The following is a 20311-nucleotide window of genomic DNA, read 5'->3' as shown; positions in this document are numbered from 1 at the left end:
TCTGACATCTTTAGCACAAACAAGATAGATGAACCAAACATTTACATAACAAGTACTCTAACCAGGAAAAATATTACTGTGAAGAAGGCAACAAATATCAGGTGACATAGAAAGGAAATTCTAACAAGTTTATTGGGCAGGTAAGGAAAATTGAGCAGCTGAAGGTTAGTTCTGGAAAACTGATGTTAATATTTTTCTAGAAAATGTAGGAAAAAAAAGAATATATTTGTGTCAGCTACAAAGTCTCATGTGGAAAAGCGAAACCTTTTACAGATGACATGTTTGTTAAAGAATGTTTACTGATAGTAGTAGATATTGTTTGTCCTGACAAGAAACCTTTATTTTTATCTATCAGCTTGTCTGCAAGAAGAACAACCACATGATGAGTTGAAGATATGCTGATGCAACAAACTGAAAGTTTCTCCAACTGCACTAAATAAAAGCACAGACTTGAGAAGCACAGCCCAACTTATGGTACTAGTACAGAGAGTATCCTTAAATTTGTAGTTTTGAAGAGTTTATTCAATTAATTCCTATGAAGGACACAGCACTTTGGAAGCTTTGTTGACAATGATTTCAGGGGTAAAACTTGATCTATTGAAGCTAATTGACATCAAAACTGATGGAGCACTAATAATAATGATAGTATTTATTTATTGCCCACAAGGGGCTATACAAAAAGTGGACAAACAAGAGTGGACAAACAAGAGTGGACAAACAAGGACAGAGCAAGGGATTAAGTCGATGACATCGACCCCAGTGCATAACTGGTACTTATTTAATCAACCCCGAAAGGATGAAAGGCAAAGTCGACCTCGGCAGAATTTGAACTCAGAACAGAGCGGCAGACGAAATACCGCTAAGTATTTCGCCCAGCATGCAAACAATTCTGCCAGCTCGCTGCCAATAATAATGATGGGACAGAAGAAAATGGTTTCATGGCATTTACTGCAAGGACAAATGGGAAGCTTCAGGCTAAACTTCATTGCATTGTCCATCAAGAGCTATTATGCACCAATCTTTGAAATTAAAGAATATTTTTGATATTGTTTGAAAATAGTGAAATTACTCTTGTCTCATAGATTAAAGGATCACCGTCTTTATCAGATTTTGGTAAAAACAGGCAGATCTGGTTTATTTCTTCAGTTTACTCTGGATTGGTCAAAGTTCAAAGCTAGAAAGAATTGTAGGGGTGATTCAAAACTGAATTGCTAGGTAGCTGAGCAGACATCGCAATCAAACCACAGTTTCATGTGATTGGCCTATTAAGCAACTAATCAGCATCAAGCCATCATGTGATTCAGTTTTCTAGAACTTTCTCATTGTCCCCTATATGTAAAGATGTTTTTTAGCGGTAATCGCAGAATGCTGAGACAGCCACATGTGTCTCCATTTTCATCTCCACATCTAGCCAGTTAAGATGAATGGCAGATAGCAGAACAGGAATATTTATTACTGTGAAATTATTTTCCAGTTGTGATGGGGCCAGCCAAAATGATTGCTATATCAGTAAGCTTGTCGTAAATCCCAAGCAGTATGTCTCTCCCACAATGTAATTATTGCTGTTAGTATTTGTAAAAGAGCAACATATAAAACACTATGTACAGTAATAAAATATTCTGTTAATTGTTCACAAGTGTTGTTAGTTACTTCTTCATTCAGAACCAGAAATACATTTCCATTCACCACCAACAACAACAACAGCAACCATGACTACCACCAAGACAACCATACCCACAACAGAGTATTCGCATGCCATGAAGAGATGGTAATATTCCATGAAAGCCCAAAAGGAATGAAAGTTCCATATTTTCATGAATCTATTTGGTTTGCAGCCTTGATATTTCTTATGGACATTATATAATACCATTTAAATATTTAAATACCTTGATTTTATTTCAAAGTTGTATTGAGGCATATTGTGAAAAGAGAGCTACAACTATGGAAATGCCAGCTTCCAAGTGGAAATTGTACATATTTTCCTATTTGTGAAATATGTACAAGAAACTGACATTTTCATGAATATGGTCCAAGAAGTAAGGAAGAACTTTTCATTTGCTGTTATTGATTTTACACTCTCTTGAAATTGACTTGAATTTATTTGCTATTTTGTTTGATGTAGAAATGAACATTGCATTAGAATTCTAAAAGATGCATATTGATGACGTTTTGATGATATTGAGATCAAAATTTCATTCTAAAGATGTGTCCAGACTTGACTTCTATAGATAATATATTTAGCTGAGTGGGAAAATACTTACAAACTTATTGATCTCTGTACATAGAAAAACATCAGACTTATCTGCATGAGCAAATCTGCATAAGATTTATCTGCATGAACAATTATTTTTGAAACTAAACCTCAGCAAGAACCATTTGAGAATAAAATTGACTGGTGCCTATATTTGGATAATGTCTTACAATTAGTCTCAACATGTTTGGTACCCAGTATACTTGACTGGTGTCTATATATTGCTGTTGGTATCAGTAAGTATGTAGCCAGTATTAGAGAGATTTCAAGCAACAAACATTATCACATTTTGTATTGATTCATTGACTGGTTGTGTTAAAATCAAATAGTTTGTTTTTTCATCATTGTAATTATTTTCATCATCAATATCATCATTTTCATCATCATCATTGTTGTCATCATCATCATTGCAATCATCATCATCATCATAATTATCATCATCATCAGTGCAATCATCTTCATCATTTTAACATTCACTTTTGCAGACTTGCCTAGGTCATATGCAATATGTCGTATGTGTGTGTGTGTGTGTGTGTGTGCACGCATGCGTGCATGTGTGTGTGTGTGTGTGTGTGTGTATGTATGTATATATGTATGTATGTATGCATGAGTGTGTGTGTGCATATTTGTCTCCTTGTCTTGGCTGCTTGCAAATAATTACCATTGTCATACCAGGAATATCATTCATTTCCAATATTCTGTGAAAAACATGTCTGGCCAGTGGGGGGAATTATTATCTTGCTTGGAAAAAAGGTGAGGGTTGGTGACAGGAAGGGCATCCAGTTATAGAAAACCTACCTCAATTAATTCTGTACAACTCAAGTAAACATGGAAATGTGGACATTAAAACAATGATGATGAAGACTATAGCATCTCCCACAAGTGATGATGTCCTGGTAGAAAGTCCCTTGATTTTGCTACTGGTTTTAAGTACTTATGTAGTCGTAACCCTCTTTCAAGCCATGCCCTACTATTTTAAGAAACAGATGTAAACTACATTTTTAAGAACAACTAATGTTTGTAGCCACTTCAACATGGCTGTCCATTCAAACAAATTTTACTCTTAGAGAGATTTTAGAATTAGCATTTTTACATATTTAAGAGTTTTCTCTTTTATCATTTTTTTTTAATCATTTGCTGGTTTTCAACCAGAGGCTAAGGCCATGCTGGTGCACAACCTTTCAGTGTGATTGGATTTCTTTTCTGTACTGTTTCTAATGAAGTAGCAAGTTGCACAGAGTTGCTCTTCCTTGTGTCTCTGTTGTGATATGTTTTCATCTGGAATCTCAGATAAAAATTTGTCTGGACACTCTTTGAAAACTTCCACATCTATACCTCACAAATCTCTGAGGTTGTTTGGCAGAATGTTGAGTAGTTGTGGACCCTTGAAACCCAAGATATTACAGTACCGGGTCTTTATTCTAGTTCTATTATATTTTTTATAATAGCTTTTGTCTGTTGCAGGAAAATATTTCTTCACTTGTTGATGTGAAATCATCTCCACTCCAAAGCCTAAACAGTAGCATTGCCAGCTTTCAACCTTTACCTGATTGTACATCAAAGCAACTACTAGAAATAGTAGGTGTCAGCTCTCTTCTAAGAGATATTGATGCAACAAACTTTATAGACGCAGATAAAGATATCCAGCAGAAGGTAGGTTTTCTTTTATTTTACATCAACAACAGAAACACTTTTACAAAATACCATTCATAGGTGCAGGCATGGCTGTGTGGTAAGAAGTTTGTTTCCCAACAACATGGCTCCAGGCCCAGGTACAGCTGCATGTTACCTTAGGTGAGTGTCTTCTACTATTGCCTCAGGTCAATCAAAGACTTGTGAGTAGATTTGGCTGACAGAAACTGAAAGAAGCCAGTTGTATATACACATATATGTGTATGTGTATATATATCATCATCATCATTTAACATCCGTTTTCCATGCTAGCATGGGTTGGATGATTTGGCTGGGGACTGGCAAACTAGATGGCTACACCAGACTCCAATCTAATCTGGCAGATTTTCTACAGCTGGATGCCCTTCCTAACACCAACCACTCTGAGAGTGTAGTGGGTGCTTTTTATGTGCCACCAGCACAAGGGCCAGTCCAGCAGTACTGACAACGGCCACGCTCAAAGGGTGTTTTTTATGTGCCACTTGCACAGGAGTCAGTCCAATGTTTTGTTCACATGCCACCGGCACGAGTGCCAGTAAGGTGAAGCTGGAAACGATCATGCTCAAATGGTACATTTTATGTGCCACCGGCACAGAAGCAAAACCACTGCTCTGGCAGTGATCCCGCTCGGATGGTGCTGCTAGCACTCCACTGGCACTGGTGCCAGTCATCGAATTTGGTTCAGTTTCAATCTCACTTGCCCCAACAGGTCTTCGCAAGCTGAGTTTAGTGTCCAATGAAGGAAGGTTGGCATGGGTGCCAGTCAACGAATTTGGTTCGATTTCGATTTCACTTGCTTCAACAGGTCCTCGCAAGCAGGGTTTTGTGTCCAAAGAAGGAAAGGTACACATAAGTGGGCTGGCTACACCCCTGGTAAAGGCCACGGGTTATGGTCTCACTTGTCTTGCCCGGGTCTTCTCACGCACAGCATATTTCCAAAGGTCTTGGTCACAAGTCATTGCCTCAGTGAGGCCTAATGTTCAAAGGTCGTGCTTCAACACCTCATACCAGGTCTTTCTGGGTTTACCTCTTCCATGGGTACCCTCAACTGCAAGGCTGTGGCACTTTTTCACACAGCTATCCTCGTCCATTCTCACCATATATATATATATATATATATATATATATATATATATAGATATATATATCTATATATATATATAGGTTATGAGCGGAAGTGGTGTCAATTAGACCCAGAAGTTTCAGGTAATGCTGAATAAGTGCTATGGCTAGACCATAGTTAGGCTCCAGGTTTGGTGATTATGCGAATAAGGGGTCCAACGTAGGTCATATATCAGCGTGTGACTATAAGGATTTACTTTTCGTAATGAGATAAAAAAACCAAGGCTGTGTATATTTTAGAACATTTATAAATAGAAGGTCTTACAGCTGTTTCCAGGATATTTATTATATCCCTTCATCGGAGACGGTGTGAGAGGATGCTTAAGCAATAGTTAATTTAGATAAGATAAGAAATAGAGAGTGAATTCAAGGAACGAAAATAGATGTGAGATATGCAGGGATATTGTATTTGTAAATCCATTGTTTAGGCAGAATAGTATACATATAAGATTCTAATACCTTGTGAGTAAAATCCAATAGTCTTTAAAATTGGTCATTGCCTTTGTAAATCCACTATTAAGATTCCAATACCCTATGAGTAAAATCCAACAGTCTTTGAAACTGGTCATTCCAAATACAGAGTTTATACACAGTGTTATTGAATCAAGGGTAACCACTGAGTGACAACTGGTGTTGGTGTGTTTACATTCACATAGCATAGCAGTTTTGAAAAAAGACAAACAAATGCAATAAGTACCTGGCTTACAAAAGTAATAAGTCATGGGGTCAATTCATTTGACTAAAATTCTTCAAGGCACTGCCCCAGCAAGGTCACAGTTTAATGACTGAAACAAGTAAAAGATAAGATAGCTTCACTTGCAGGCAAGGACTGCCTTTTTTTTTTTTTTTTTGATACCAGTGTAATCATGAGTAGACATAGACACCCTTTCAAACCCAACCCAACCCAACCCTAGATCCAGTGGAGGATTTAAGATGTGACACTTCAGGGGAAGTAAGGGCTCTACTAGCATTAGGCTAGTACTTGTTTGCAACTAAACAGAGGGGAAATGAGGTACCTTGCTCAGATACAAAACTTATTACGTAGTCCTGGGATTGAAATCACAACCTTATGATCATGATTCTAACACCCTAACCACTAGACCATGTATCTTTATAAACAACAGGAGTGGCTGTGTGGTAAGTGGCTTGCTTACCAACCACATGGTTCTGGGTTCATTCCCACAGCGTGGCACCTTGGTCAAGTGTCTTCTTCTATAGCCTCGGGCCAACCAAAGCCTTGTGAGTGGATTTGGTAAACGGAAACTGAAAGAAGCCCGTCGTATATATATATATATATATATATATATATATATATATATATATATATATATATGTATGTGTGTGTATATGTCTGTGTGTCTGTGCTTGTTCCCCAAACATCGCTTGACAACCGATGCTGGTGTATTTATGTCCCTGTAACTTAGCGGTTCAGCAAAAGAGACTGATAGAATAAGTACTGGGCATGCAAAAAATAAGTCCTGGGGTCAATTTGCTCAACTAAAGGCGGTGCTCCAGCATGGCCGCAGTCAAATGACTGAAACAAGTAAAAGAGTAAAAGAGTAAAAGAGTAAAAGTGCAATACAACTATGACAGGAAAGAACTGCAGACATATTTCAGACACATACACAGAAACTCATCACACACATCCATAAACATGCACACACACACGTACACATGCATGCAGACACACACACACACACGTACACATGCATGTAGACACACACACACAGACATGCAAACATATGCACACACACAGACATGCAAACATATGCACACACACAAACACACACACACACACACACACATAAACATATTCATACACAATGTTTTGCTGTTCGTTTGTGTGGTTGAAAAATATGCTCTGGAACCAAGTCGTTCTGGCTTTGATAGCAATGTGTGGAATTTTGGGCAGGTGTTTTCTAAAGCATTGGGTTGACTAACAGCTTGTAACAGGAATTTGGTTAACAGAAACTGTGTGGAAAATTATATACCCTTACCCTCTCTCTCTCTTTCCCTCTTTCTCTCTCCCCCTCTCTCTTTTTGTCTATATATATATATATATATATATATATAACTACAGAGAATATACAAGTTTTCATCAACTAGCGTAATGTAATTGGTGAGCACTCATATATACAAATATATATATATATATATATATATATATATATATATATATATATATATATATATATATATATATATATATATATATATATATATATATATATATATATATATATTTATACATATATATATTTGTATATGTGGAGTGAGTATCTGCAGTGGTTGGATGTATTTGAATTGACTCCTATACAATTATATATCTCTGTATATGTATTTTACATAAAAGGTTTTTTTTATATGCTGGCCACTGAAAAAAAATTCATTAATTTTAATGATTTTATCCTTTAATTATGTTTATATATATCATCATCATCACCATCACTGTTTAACATCTGTCTTCCACGCTAGTGTGGGTTGAACAATTTGACATGGGGCTGACCAGCCAGAGAGCTGTCCAGACTTCAATTGTTTGTTGCAGCATGGTTTTTATGGCTAGATGCCCTTCCTAATGCCAACCACTTAACAGAGTGTGCTGGGTGCTTTTTATGTGCCACCAGCATGGGTGCATTTATGCAGCACTGGCACGAGTGCAATTTATGTGGCACTGGCACAAATGTATGTATGTATACATTCTTTTATTTGTTTCAGTCATTTGATGGCAGCCATGCTGGAGCACCACCTTTAGTCAAACAAATCAACCCTAGGACTTATTCTTTGTAGGCTTAGTATTCAATCTATTGGTCATGATCATGATCATGATGACAATGTTGATCACAATGACAATGAAAATGAAGATGACAATGGCAATGATGATGATGATGGTGGTGGTGGTGGTGGTGGTGGTGGTGGTGGTGGTGTGATGATGATGATAATCAAGATCATGATCATGATGGCAATGATGATGATCACAATGACGACAACAATGATGATGATTAGGAGAAGAAGGGGGAGGAGAAGAAGGGGGAGGAGAAGAAGGGGAGGAGAAGAATAACAATGATGATAATAATGCTGAGGATGACAATGAAAATGAAGGCAACAGCAATAACGACAATATTGATGATGACGACGGGGATAAAATTACTCCCAATTACAAAGGAAAATCACATGTAATCTAGAAACTACCATTGTCCATGAAACAAATCAGATAAAATATTCATCAAACAGCTGGAATTATTATTTTTCTTACATATCTATGGAGAGACACAATGGCGGCAAAGTTCAGGTGATGGACTACTGAACATATAAACAAGTTAGTTGCATTATACTTAACAAATGAAGGAATGAATTTTATTAATAAATAATATTTGCGATGGGAAGAAGTAAACTTTAGCTCAGAGGTATTAAATTTGTTTGGATTGTGGGCTTAATTGAAGCATAAACATAAACGAGATCTCACAGGTTGGTTAGGGACAATTATTGCTGAAACCTTTATTAATTATGTAGGTCAAAGGAAATAGATAAATGGGGCAGTATCCGTTGTAACAAGTAATTTATTACAAAGAAAGGAAAGGATACAAGGTGTTAATGAAGTTTCTGTGCAGAGATGGGAAGAGCAAAAACTTCATCTACATGATAAATCACAGGCATGGCTGAGTGGTAAGATGGTTGCTTCTCAGCCACAGGGTCTTGGGTTCAGTATAGAAAATCATCTAAGCCAACCAAAGCCTTGGTAGCGGACTCAGTAGACAGAAGTAGCCTGTTGTATGTGTATGTGTGTGTGAATATATATATCATCATCATTATCATCGTTTAACATCCACCTTCCATGCTGGCATGAGAGAGACGGTTTGACAGGAGCCAGCCAGGCAGAAGCCTGCACCAGACTTCTGTGACTGTTTTGGCAAGATTTTTACAGCTAGATGCTCTTCCTAACACCAACCATTCAGCAGAGTGGACTTAGTGCTTTTTACATGGCACAAGCACTGGCAAGGTCAGTTTTGGCAAGGTTTTTACAGTTGAATGTCCTTCTAAATACCACCACTTTAAAATGTGGACTGGGTGCTTTTTAAGTGGCACCTCCACTAACATGGTCACCAAGTACCTTGCAAGACAAATATATCATCATCATCATCATCATCGTTTAACGTCCACACGGTTCTGGGTTCAGTCCCACTGCATGGCACCTTGGGCAAGTGTCTTCTATTATAACCTTGAGCTGACCAAAGCCTTATGTATGGATTTGGTAGACAGAAACTGAAAGAAGCCCATCGTATATATATATATATATATATATATATATATATATATATATATATATATATATAAATATACAGGGATTAGCAATTGAGTTGCTTCTTAATTGACGATTCTCTGCCCTTATTCTTGTATATTTATATATATATATATGTATTTTACATATGTATATATGTATTTGCATGTGTGTGTGTGTGTGTGTGTGTTTGTCCTCCCACCATCGCTTGACACTGATGTTGGTGTGTTTATGTCCCCATAACCTAGAAGTTTGACAAAAGAGACTGATAGAATAAATACTAAGCTTACAAAGAACAAGCCATGGGGTTGTTTTGTTCAACTAAAGGCAGTACTCCAGCATGACCACAGTCAAATGACTGAAACAAGTAAAGGAGTAAAAGAATGTGAGTGTGTGTGTGTGTGTGTGTGTGTGTGTGTGTGTGTGTGTGGTGTTAGGAGGGCATCCAGCTGTAGAAACCATACCAAATCAGACTGGAGTCTGCTGTAGACCCTCAGCATACTAGCCCTGGTCAAACTGTCCAACCCATGCTAGCACGTTAAATGATGATGATGATGATATATATATGAAAAGGTAATCCTTATTTCCAACCTAATGTGGAGTTCATGTTAGAACACAGAATACTGCATTATTTATTTTCTTATACTTATACAGCTTCCGTCACTATTAATTATTGTGTGTGTGTGTGTGTGTGTGTGTGAATTTCTGTTAATTCATCAGAAGTGATACACACACACACACACACTCGTATAAGTCAGATTAAGTAAAGAGTCCTTAGAGTTAGAAAGGAGATGGAAATTATCCAGTGAATGCATGCAGCTATTGAAAAGGTCAATACTTGAGAGAAAGTTTACCCTGTATCAGCTGCAAAACCTTTCAATATCCTTCCTATTACTGCAATGTACTGATCTGATTAACTGGAAACAGTGTTAACCACAACTCTAGTGAGGCTCCACATTTGAACACAAATTCATGGTACATATTTTACTGAACTTTTAAAATTAAGAAATAATAATTTTTTTATTGATAAAAGTAAGCCAGGGTGGAGGTAGGGGCTTGACTAAACATTGCCATGAGTTGTACATTTGACACCATTGCATTAGTTTAATGACTGATATTTTTTTAACCAAAATATGTAGTCATATTATCAAACCTAAAGACACATGGTATGTTAAGCCTTACAGCAACACAAATATCAATGCTTTCTTCTGTCATAATTCCCATTTGAATGGCTAGTGTATTTTATACAGTTTATTTCAATAAAGAAAGACACATAGCCTAATGGCTAGGATATTGAGTCCAAGGCTGTAAGTTCAATTCCTGGATTGGTTTGTGTTTCGTGTTCTTGAGGAAGGCAAGTCATTTTATGATACTCCAACTAAAAAAGAACCAACCACATGCTCTCTCTCTCTCTCTCTCTCTGTTACCTTTTGGATGTTCCACAGAGTGAGAGATGTGCCACAGAGTTAAGGATGTGCTGTCATTGGATGTAGGAGATGAAAGGGTGTCTAAGCCTGCTCACGTCATACTCGCTTGTATGTGATAGATGTGTTTCAATAAAAAGATGGAATATATATGTATATTTTTTGTTTCTAGAAACTTGAACAAATAACAGATGAAAACATAAAGCTGAGAGCAGAAGCAGCACTACTTTTAGACAAAATGAGAGAGAAAGAACATGCTAGCAGATTCCACACCATTCCAGAAGAAACAGAGGAAGAACTATCACAGCTGAGGTTAAAATGCAAACATATGGCCTTTACTTTAGAAAAAAGGGATGAAAAAGTTAAGGAACTTTCAGATATCATTGACCAACAGAAAGAGACAATATCTTGCAACAAACAGAAGGTTTTAGCAATGGAATCACAATTTAAGACTTTTAGCCAACAGCTTGAGGAACTGAAATCCAAATTGAAACAAGAAGAGAGGAAAGCTACTGATCTCAGGTATGTTTATAATGATTTATAATTCATCATGATTTACAATTTATTACAATGATTTATATAATTTATCATAATGGTTTATAATTTATATCATAATGATTTATAATTTATTATGTTTTATAATTAATTAAGATGTTTAATAATTTATTAATCATTATACTCTAGTGGAGGTGCAATGGCCCAGTGGTTAGGGCAGCGGACTCGCGGTCATTGGATCATGGTTTCGATTCCCAGACCGGGCATTGTGAGTGTTTATTGAGCGAAAACACCTAAAGCTCCACGAGGCTCCGGCAGGGGATGGTGGCGAACCCTGCTGTACTCTTTCACAACTTTCTCTCACTCTTACTTCCTGTTTCTGTTGTGCCTGTAATTCAAAGGGTCAGCCTTGTCACACTGTGTCACGCTGAATATCCCCAAGAACTACGTTAAGGGTACACGTGTCTGTGGAGTGCTCAGCCACTTGCACGTTAATTTCACGAGCAGGCTGTTCCATTGATCGGATCAACTGGAACACTTGACGTCATAAGCGACGGAGTGCCAACAACATTATACTCTACTACTCCACGCGATCTCCTACTTTGTCATTTACTCCTGGCATCTATGCCCCACTCATTCTTCTTATCCACCTGTGTTGAAGGTCCACTCTGAAACCTTGTCACCATTATTTTTATTGCTTCCCAAGACCACCTGATCATTCCCACTCTCCCTTCTAAAATGTACATAGTCATGTAGCTCTTCTACAACAAAAAACACGGTTCTGCTTTGGCACTTTTGTCTCATACTTTACTCTTCTTTACTCCTCATCTCCAAGCATAAAGATCCCCACTCAGGATTTGTAGTCCGTAAGCTGCATAACAGTCCTGCAAGCGTTGTTAGCACTAGTGTTGGCAGCACCAAAAGACTGCCCAGTATTTGCTGTAAAGCAGTACAAACATTGAATAATAATATTGACAATGGCTTTGACAACTGTTTCATAATTTATTATAATGTTTTATCATTTATATTATTACCGCTGCCTTAGCAAAAGCAGAGGTATTGTTTTCAGTCATGTTTGTTTGTTTATTTCTCTGTGGACAAAATATCTCAGGAACCACTGGATGGATTTGAATGAAACTTTCAGGGATGTTTTATGTTCACTTTCCATGTTGGCATGGATTGGACAGGCTGCCACATATCCAAGGCTACTGCTCATCTAGATAGGTTGCATGACTGCATCACATGCGTTTCATTTTTTGGCATGGTTTCTATGGCCAGATTCCATTCCTAACACCAACCACTTTACAGAGTATACTGGGTGTGTCTTATTATTTTTTTTTTTCTGTGGCACCAGTACTGACAAGATGCTATGTCCTTGACAGGACTAAAGGGTTCTTTCAGCCTGACACTTTAGAGGGTTTATTGGATGCATTCTTTTGTGGAACCAGCATTAGCAAGGTAATCTTGTCCATGACAGGAGTAATAGGACCTCTTGATCTAATGTCTCTGCTCACTTGCCAATTTCTTTACAGAGTGAAAGGTATCAGTGATTGAGGTATGAATGACTGAGATGCATATCAATGATAGTGATGAGATAAGAGAGAGATGAGCTAAAAGAGAGGTGTGATAGGGTATGACTGATAGAGGTAAGCGATAGGGATGAGTGATCAAAATAAGTAATAGGGATGATTGATAGAGATAGGTGATGGGGTGAGTGTGTGGTTGGGTGATGGTGTGAGTATCAGGGAAGAAGCAATAGGGTGATGAGTGATAAGAGGAATGTGTGATAGCGGAATGAGTGATAGGGAAATGAATGACAGAGAGAATGAGAGTGATAAGGGGTAAGTGATGAAGGGTGAGTGGTATGGAGAGTGATAGATTTAAGTGATAAGAGGATTGTGTGAAAGGGGATGAGTGATAGTGTTAGGACTTTGTGAAGGATACATACATTCAAGGTAATATAACCAAGACAATAGAACAATGACAAATGATGGGGGTGACACAGGAAAAAGAGTGATGAGAAAGGAAGAGCCAGGATGTTGGGGTTGGAGCAAGAATTTAACAACAGGCATTTTAGGAACAACCATTAGTCATCCATGCCACAAAATATACCAAATTAAAATAACTATCCAATAATAATTATATTTGTATGGAATTGCAGTGGAATGTAGAATAGTGTTGTCTGATTCTATTGAGGTGTTTCTAGCTAGAGAGGGTGGGAGTTGATGTTATGTAAGTCTTATGTCTCCAATCACATTTCTTCCATTGTCACATTTTTATTCATACAATTTTTAGCATATTTCACATATAGGCGTGGTTGTGTGGTTAAGAAGTTTGCTTCCTAACCATATGGTTTTGGTTCAGTCCAACTGCATGGCATCTTGGGCAACAGTTTTCTACTATAGACCCAAGCCAGCCAAAGCCGTCTGAATGGATTTGGTAGTGGGAAACTGAAAGAAGTCCATCATTTTATCATCACCATTTAATGTCCATGCGCCATGCTAGCATGGGCTGGACAGTTTGACAGGATTCCATGGGTTCAAGGGCTGGATCATGTTCCAATGTCTGTTTTGATATGATTCCTATAACTGGATGCAGTTCTTAATGCCAGCTACTTGGGTGCTTTTTTCCATGCCACCTACACTACTGAGGTGCATGGGTAGGGTAGAAAGTTGGATGAGCAAGGAGTTATGAGTGGGGGAGATAAAGGGGTGCAGAAGAGAGTGGAGGAGGAGTAACAAAGATGGTACAGTTTTCATGGGGGGGGGGGGACAATGGAAAGGGATGACATGGTTGGATAGTACGCAGACGCAGGATAAAAAAGATGAAGCAGGCCTCTGTGTGTGTGTGTCTGTGTGTCTGTGTGTCTGTGTGAGTTTGCATCTTCTTATCTCAAACGTCATGTGACAGTTGTAAACAAGTGTCACTGTCATAGAAGCAGTGTCATTCATTTTCAATATTCTGTGAAAAACATGTTTGGCCATGGAGAAATATTACCTTCTTTGGAATTAAGTATGGGTTGAAGAGAGGAAGGACATTCAGTAATAGACAATCTGCATCAATAAACTCTATCTGACTTATGTGAGCATGGGAAAGTGAATGTAATAACAATAAGAAACAAGGTGGCAGCTGTGGTGGGGTACACAGTATTTTACATATCATATACATCTGTCCGCCACTACCCTCCATCAAAACAATTTAATTTGTGTTCGTGGGAAGAACCATTTTAACGATGCGTACTGCCTTAATTCTTCGAAACGCCGGGGTTTTAATGGTGGCAGCTGATGAAGGGGATGTTTCTATGTGGCCTGCTTGTTTGTTGCACCTTGTTTACCATTTTGTCCATGTTCTTTTGCCACGTCATGTACCCAGTTATGTATCTATATGTACATGTGGATGAAGGTATATACATACATGTACATATATATATGCATATACTCATATATTGTTTGTATCACAACAGAACGCACGCGTTAACCTTTATACAGTAAGTTTTAACTATATTTCTAACGCAACTCTCTCTTTCCCTATCTCTAAATCTATCTCCCCCTCTCATTCTTCCCTCTACTGTTCTTCTTCACCTCTCCCTGTCACTACTATCTCTATCTCTCTCTCTATCTCTATCTCTCGCTGCTCGTCCTTCACCTCTCACTGTTACTACTACTATCTCTCTTCCTCTCTACCTCTCGTTGCTCATTTTCGTTCTTGGACTCCTCAAGCTCGCACGTACTTCTTTGCTCCTCCAGCTCGTGCCTCACAGCGTTCAATACATACACACTTCACGTCTGGCTGTACAGCCTTTTTGTTCGTTTATTTCACCGTTTCGTTTTCCTGTCTTGTTTTCCATCTGCCACTACCCTCCATGAAAACAATTTAATTTGTGTTCGTGGGAAGAACCATTTTAACGATGCGTACTGCCTTAATTCTTCGAAACGCAGGGGTTTTAATGGTGGCAGCTGATGAAGGGGATGTTTCTATGTGGCCTGCTTGTTTGTTGCACCTTGTTTACCATTTTGTCCATGTTCTTTTGCCACGTCATGTACCCAGTTATGTATCTATATGTACATGTGGATGAAGGTATATACATACATGTACATATATATGCATATACTCATATATTGTTTATATATATATATATATATATATATATATGCATACAAACTGTGCTTTGAACTACAAACCAGTGGTGTTTATTGTAAATATATTTTAACAGAGAAGAAAATGAAAAGTTGAGGAAACAACTTTCCCTTGAGGAAGAAGGCAGAGAAAACACGTCGAGACTCCAAGGAAATGGAATGGAAACATTGCAAAATCAATTGGTACATTTCTTCTAAATTTTCTAGGTAGAATCTCTTGAAGACAAAGTTAGGATTTTTTTTTTTTTTTAAATAATCAATAAGTTATGTGTGGATTAGAAGGTTGGTTCCCAATGACATAGTTTCTTGTTCAGTTTTATTGTATGGCATGGTGGGAAAGTGTCTTCTACTATAGTTCTGTTGCAAACCAAAGCATCATGACTGGAGTTGGTTGATAGAAATTTTGAGAAACAGTTATGTGTACGTGTATATAATATATATATATATATATATATATATATATATATATATATATATTATTAAAATAGCATATCCAATTTAAACTGCTGATCTGATTCTGGGGTTGGCCCTTTGTATGATGTAGGTATAAAAAGAAAACACAAATGGTGCTTAAAATTTACATTGCATGTCTATATTCTACTAACATTTGATATCTTTAATGTTGTTTATTTCACTGTGAACACACACACACACACACACACACACACACACACACACACACACACATATATATGTATATATAATAAAAAGTCAGGGTACAATATGCACCCATTTGCATGAAAGAGAAGTTAAAACCCTCCAAAACCCCACATCTCTCACTATATGTAAACACGCACGGAGAATATAGCAAACATATTTCTCCAAAACAGTCCTCCCACTTGTAAAATACAAATAGGAGTATAGACATCCTAGTATCAATTGAATCTCCATGTGTGTTTACATATAGTGAGAGATGCATGGTTTTGGAGGGTTTTAACTCCTCTTTCAAGCAAACAGGTGCATATTGTACCCTGACTTTTTATTATATATTTTGCATGTTTGGATTATGTTTGCTGGCCACTTAATCATTATTTTTATAGATAATGATAACTTACTTGAATTTTAATATATATATATATATATATATATATATATATATATATATATATATATATATATATACACATACACTATAGGAAATGTACAAGACCTACTGACCTACAGGCTGTTTGGGTTAAATTTGACAGTTTGCATAAAAGGTAAAGAAAACACTATCCCATCCAAATCTTAAAGGATTTTAAAGAACCCAAAAATATCAACTAGATTATGGCTGGGAGTTTATTTCAAAAGTAACCACCATCAGCTTCCATTATGTTCTCAAAATGGCTCCAGAACCAGGCACATGCATTTTTCTCTGTGTCTCTGGGAAGATCTTCAAACATCTCTTTGATCTTGGCCACTAGCTTGACCTTGGTGTTACCACAAGAGCAGTTGGTGTCTTTCTCAACCATGCCCTACACATAGTAATCCATGGGATTACAATTGAAGGGATTAGGAGGCCAGAGACCGGGGCTGGTGAAGTTGTGGAAATTTTCTGACAACCACTTCTGATTCTTCCAGTAGCGATGGCAAGGAGTCGAATCTTGCTCCCATACATACGGTGTTCACCAATCAACAGCTTTACATAGGTACCTGAATTGATACCTAAGGCCCTGTTCAAAGATGTGCGGATGCAGATGGAAGGCCTGCTGTGTCCCTTTCTGCTGACCATGACTCCATAGTCTCCATTGCAGTAGTCATGGTGTTGGAATTTTGACAGTCCATGCAAATTATCAGACACAGATAAGTCTTTTGCAATATTCAGGTGTCTTCCAGTCCCCTGTGCCAGCTAACTTTTTCTCAACTTCAACTTTAATCTTTATGCTCTCCAACACCATTGACTGTTCACCAATACATCAAGCCATTCCTGAAAAAAGGGGACATAAAAAATTGGCAAACTTATCTCAAACACCCCGTAATATTTTTCAATGATAAAAACTCACTGCAAACGTGTTTTGGCAACAGTAATATGATGTTCACCTCAATTGCAATGAAACCAAATATATTCAGTTCTTGCAGAAGGAAGAAATGGAGCAGCTGATGGAATGTCACTTGAAGAGTTTAGAGGAACTTAACTCTGCTCATAGAATGGAATCAGAGTGTCTTATACAGAAGTATGAACGAAGAATTGCAGACATAATATGTTCGCAGAATTCTCAGAATGCTGTAAGTTGTCATGGCAACCTGTCTTTTAACATTATATCTTAGTTACAGATTTGTTGTTTCCAGTATCACTACTATTAGTTCAGTTGGCCACATGTGTGTAATATAAAGGTCATTATCCTCATCACCACCACCACCACCACCACCACCACCCTCATTCTCCTCACCATTGTTGTTACTGCCATCACCACCACCACCACCACCACCATCATCACCACCACCACCACCACCACCATCATCACCACCACCACCATCATCACCACCACCACCACCACCACCATCATCACCACCACCACCATCATCACCACCACCACCATCATCACCACCGACATTACCACCAACGTTATCACTGCCAGCATTATCACCACCACCATCATTAGTATCAGCATCATCACTGCCACTGCCACCACCACCACCACCACCACCACCACAAACACTGCCACCACCATCATTATCATTGTTATCATCATATGTCCATTTTCTTTTCTGTGCTGACATTGGTTAGACAGGTCTCACAATATCTCATCACTTGTTGTTATCCTGTGTCATCCTGTGTCACTCAACAGAAAAATCCAATTTCTGTGTGTGGTTGCCTATGTCAAGCCATTTTTCTTCTCTCTTTTGGTGTGTGTGTGTCTGATATTTATAGTTGCATACCCTTCTTATCATCCACCACCATCACATTTACAGGATGCATTTTATCACATCACTACCAGTTCCACCCCAGTTACTCCCACCCACTCACATATAATGCAAAGTAGCCACATAAGCTCATCAACAGCAAGAAACCTGCACTGTTTGGGCCACTTCTTTCATACTTTAACATCTCATCTCCTGGGATAAGAGTGGCTCTCTCTCTCTCTCTTTCTCTCTACTACAGCCCCACTCAGGTGAAGGGGATCAAAACCTTGCAAGCTGCATTACTTTCTCAGTGTTGCTGGTGTCACAAGAAAAGCATTCTGTATACCCTGTTAAGTGATTGATGTTAAGAAAGTTATCTGACCATAGAAACCATGGCAAAGCAGACATTGGAACATGAGGCAGTCCTTGGGCCTTTTAGATCATACAACTCATCCAACATGTTCCAGCACAGATGAAGGTGTGTGTGTGTGTGTGTCAAAACAGAAGATTGTAATATTTTTTTGTATTATTTATTCACCATTACATGTGTTTCATTTGCTAATAGGAGTACTGAAATAAGCACATCTGCTTCAAAAGGAGACATAGCTTGGATTATCACCCTATCTACATACTCTGTGTGTGTGTGTGTGTGTGTGTGTGTGTGCGTGTGCGTGCGCGTGCGCGCGTGTGCGTGTATCATCATCATCATCATCATCATCATCATTTAACATCTGTTTTGCATGCTAGTATAGGTTAGATGGTTTGACTGGAGATAGTAAACACATGTACTTGAATGAACCCTTTAAATCTCTCCAACACCCTATTGTTTACTCTACCCATATTCAGTCACTCTCAACCCTCCAATAGGTCTGTGTATAAAAGACTCCAGTGGAACATCCTCATGTCTCTATAATTCCGTCTGTCTAGTATACCTCCTTTGCTTTCTTCACTTTTATTTCCATTGTGTTGTTGCCGTTATTGAACTCATAAAGCAAAATTATAGCTTTGGAAAAATAACTGTTAAAATCTTGCACTAAGAACAAGGACAAGGTAAAATTACTACCTGCTTTTATAGCAAATTGATACAGGTAGTTTATCCCATACCCCTCCAACTTTTAGATCATGCAATTGAAAAAAAACCATATTATTTATGGGATGACCCAAGATATATATATTTTTCCTCTAATATAATATATACATGCTATAAGAGAACCCTGACATGGATCCCCAGTTCCAGCCTTAGCTGTGATCTTGGAAGCTAATGGTCAACCAGCTATAGCACTTACCCCAGCGTACCTATTCATTTAGATCCCAAGTGAGCTAAACCCCTCATATTCTTTATATATATATATATATATATATATATATATATATTGAAAAAAGTTTAAGAAGTTTCATGCTAATAAAATTATATTAAAAAACCAAAATGAAGAAATGCTTTGAAAACTTTATCATGAAATAAAGTAAGAAAGTATTTACATATTTATCAAAATAACACCCTGGTTTCAGTTGCTTTAAAAAGAAAATTTAGTCATACTTAAATAATAGAAAAAATAAACTGAAATGAATTAAATTAAATCAATCTTTCATGATATCAGTTTTGAAATGCACATGTTTTCATTCAATAATCACATGGTTCTGGTGTCTTGTTTCCTTCTAAGTGTTGCTAGATAGTAGTAACAGCTGGAATAACCATAGTGGCTCTCAGTGAAAGAGACAGCAGATACGGTTGTCAGTGGCCATAGTGGTGGTCAATCTAACTAGTAGTAATTGTAATGAATTTAGCAAAGATTACAGTAGCGTTGGTGGTAGTTGTCAACCTTTCTCTGCCACAGATATTTATACATGCCTGGAATTTGATTATGAAGGATATTTCTTTGTTGATGCAGTGCTACTGAGTTCTGTAATTGCTAAATTGATATAAATGGAAGCTTGTAAAGTTTAGTTGTTTCTTACTTGCATGTGTGTCTATATGATTACTGAGTCCCGTTTCTCTGTATTCCCATAATTTAATTTGTAACCTATGCAGAGCCATGCATTATTGTAAGGTGCCTCCCATCTGTCCTATGTGATTTTGTCCACATCCTGTACCTGTAATTGTATAGATTATGTT

At 37.7% G+C, this 20311-nt stretch overlaps 1 protein-coding gene across 4 annotated transcripts in view; it reads left to right on the top strand.

The window, feature by feature from the left end:
- LOC106881752 (uncharacterized) overlaps positions 1 to 20311 on the top strand; it is a 110501-nt gene that overhangs the window by 74859 nt on the left and 15331 nt on the right. For all 4 annotated transcript variants that reach the window (XM_089364875.1, XM_014932243.3, XM_089364865.1 and 1 more), the window contains 4 exons: positions 3716 to 3904; positions 10917 to 11266; positions 15453 to 15558; positions 17425 to 17580. In XM_089364875.1, the coding sequence (XP_089221001.1) occupies positions 3716 to 3904; positions 10917 to 11266; positions 15453 to 15558; positions 17425 to 17580 (801 nt within the window). The remainder of the gene's footprint in view (positions 1 to 3715; positions 3905 to 10916; positions 11267 to 15452; positions 15559 to 17424; positions 17581 to 20311) is intronic.

This window comes from Octopus bimaculoides, chromosome 1 (genome assembly GCF_046866305.1).
Source record: "Octopus bimaculoides isolate indiv1 chromosome 1, ASM4686630v1, whole genome shotgun sequence".
Lineage (NCBI taxonomy): Eukaryota > Metazoa > Mollusca > Cephalopoda > Octopoda > Octopodidae > Octopus > Octopus bimaculoides.
Note: the sequence above shows the minus strand (reverse complement) of the source record. Positions and strands in the feature narration are given on the sequence as shown.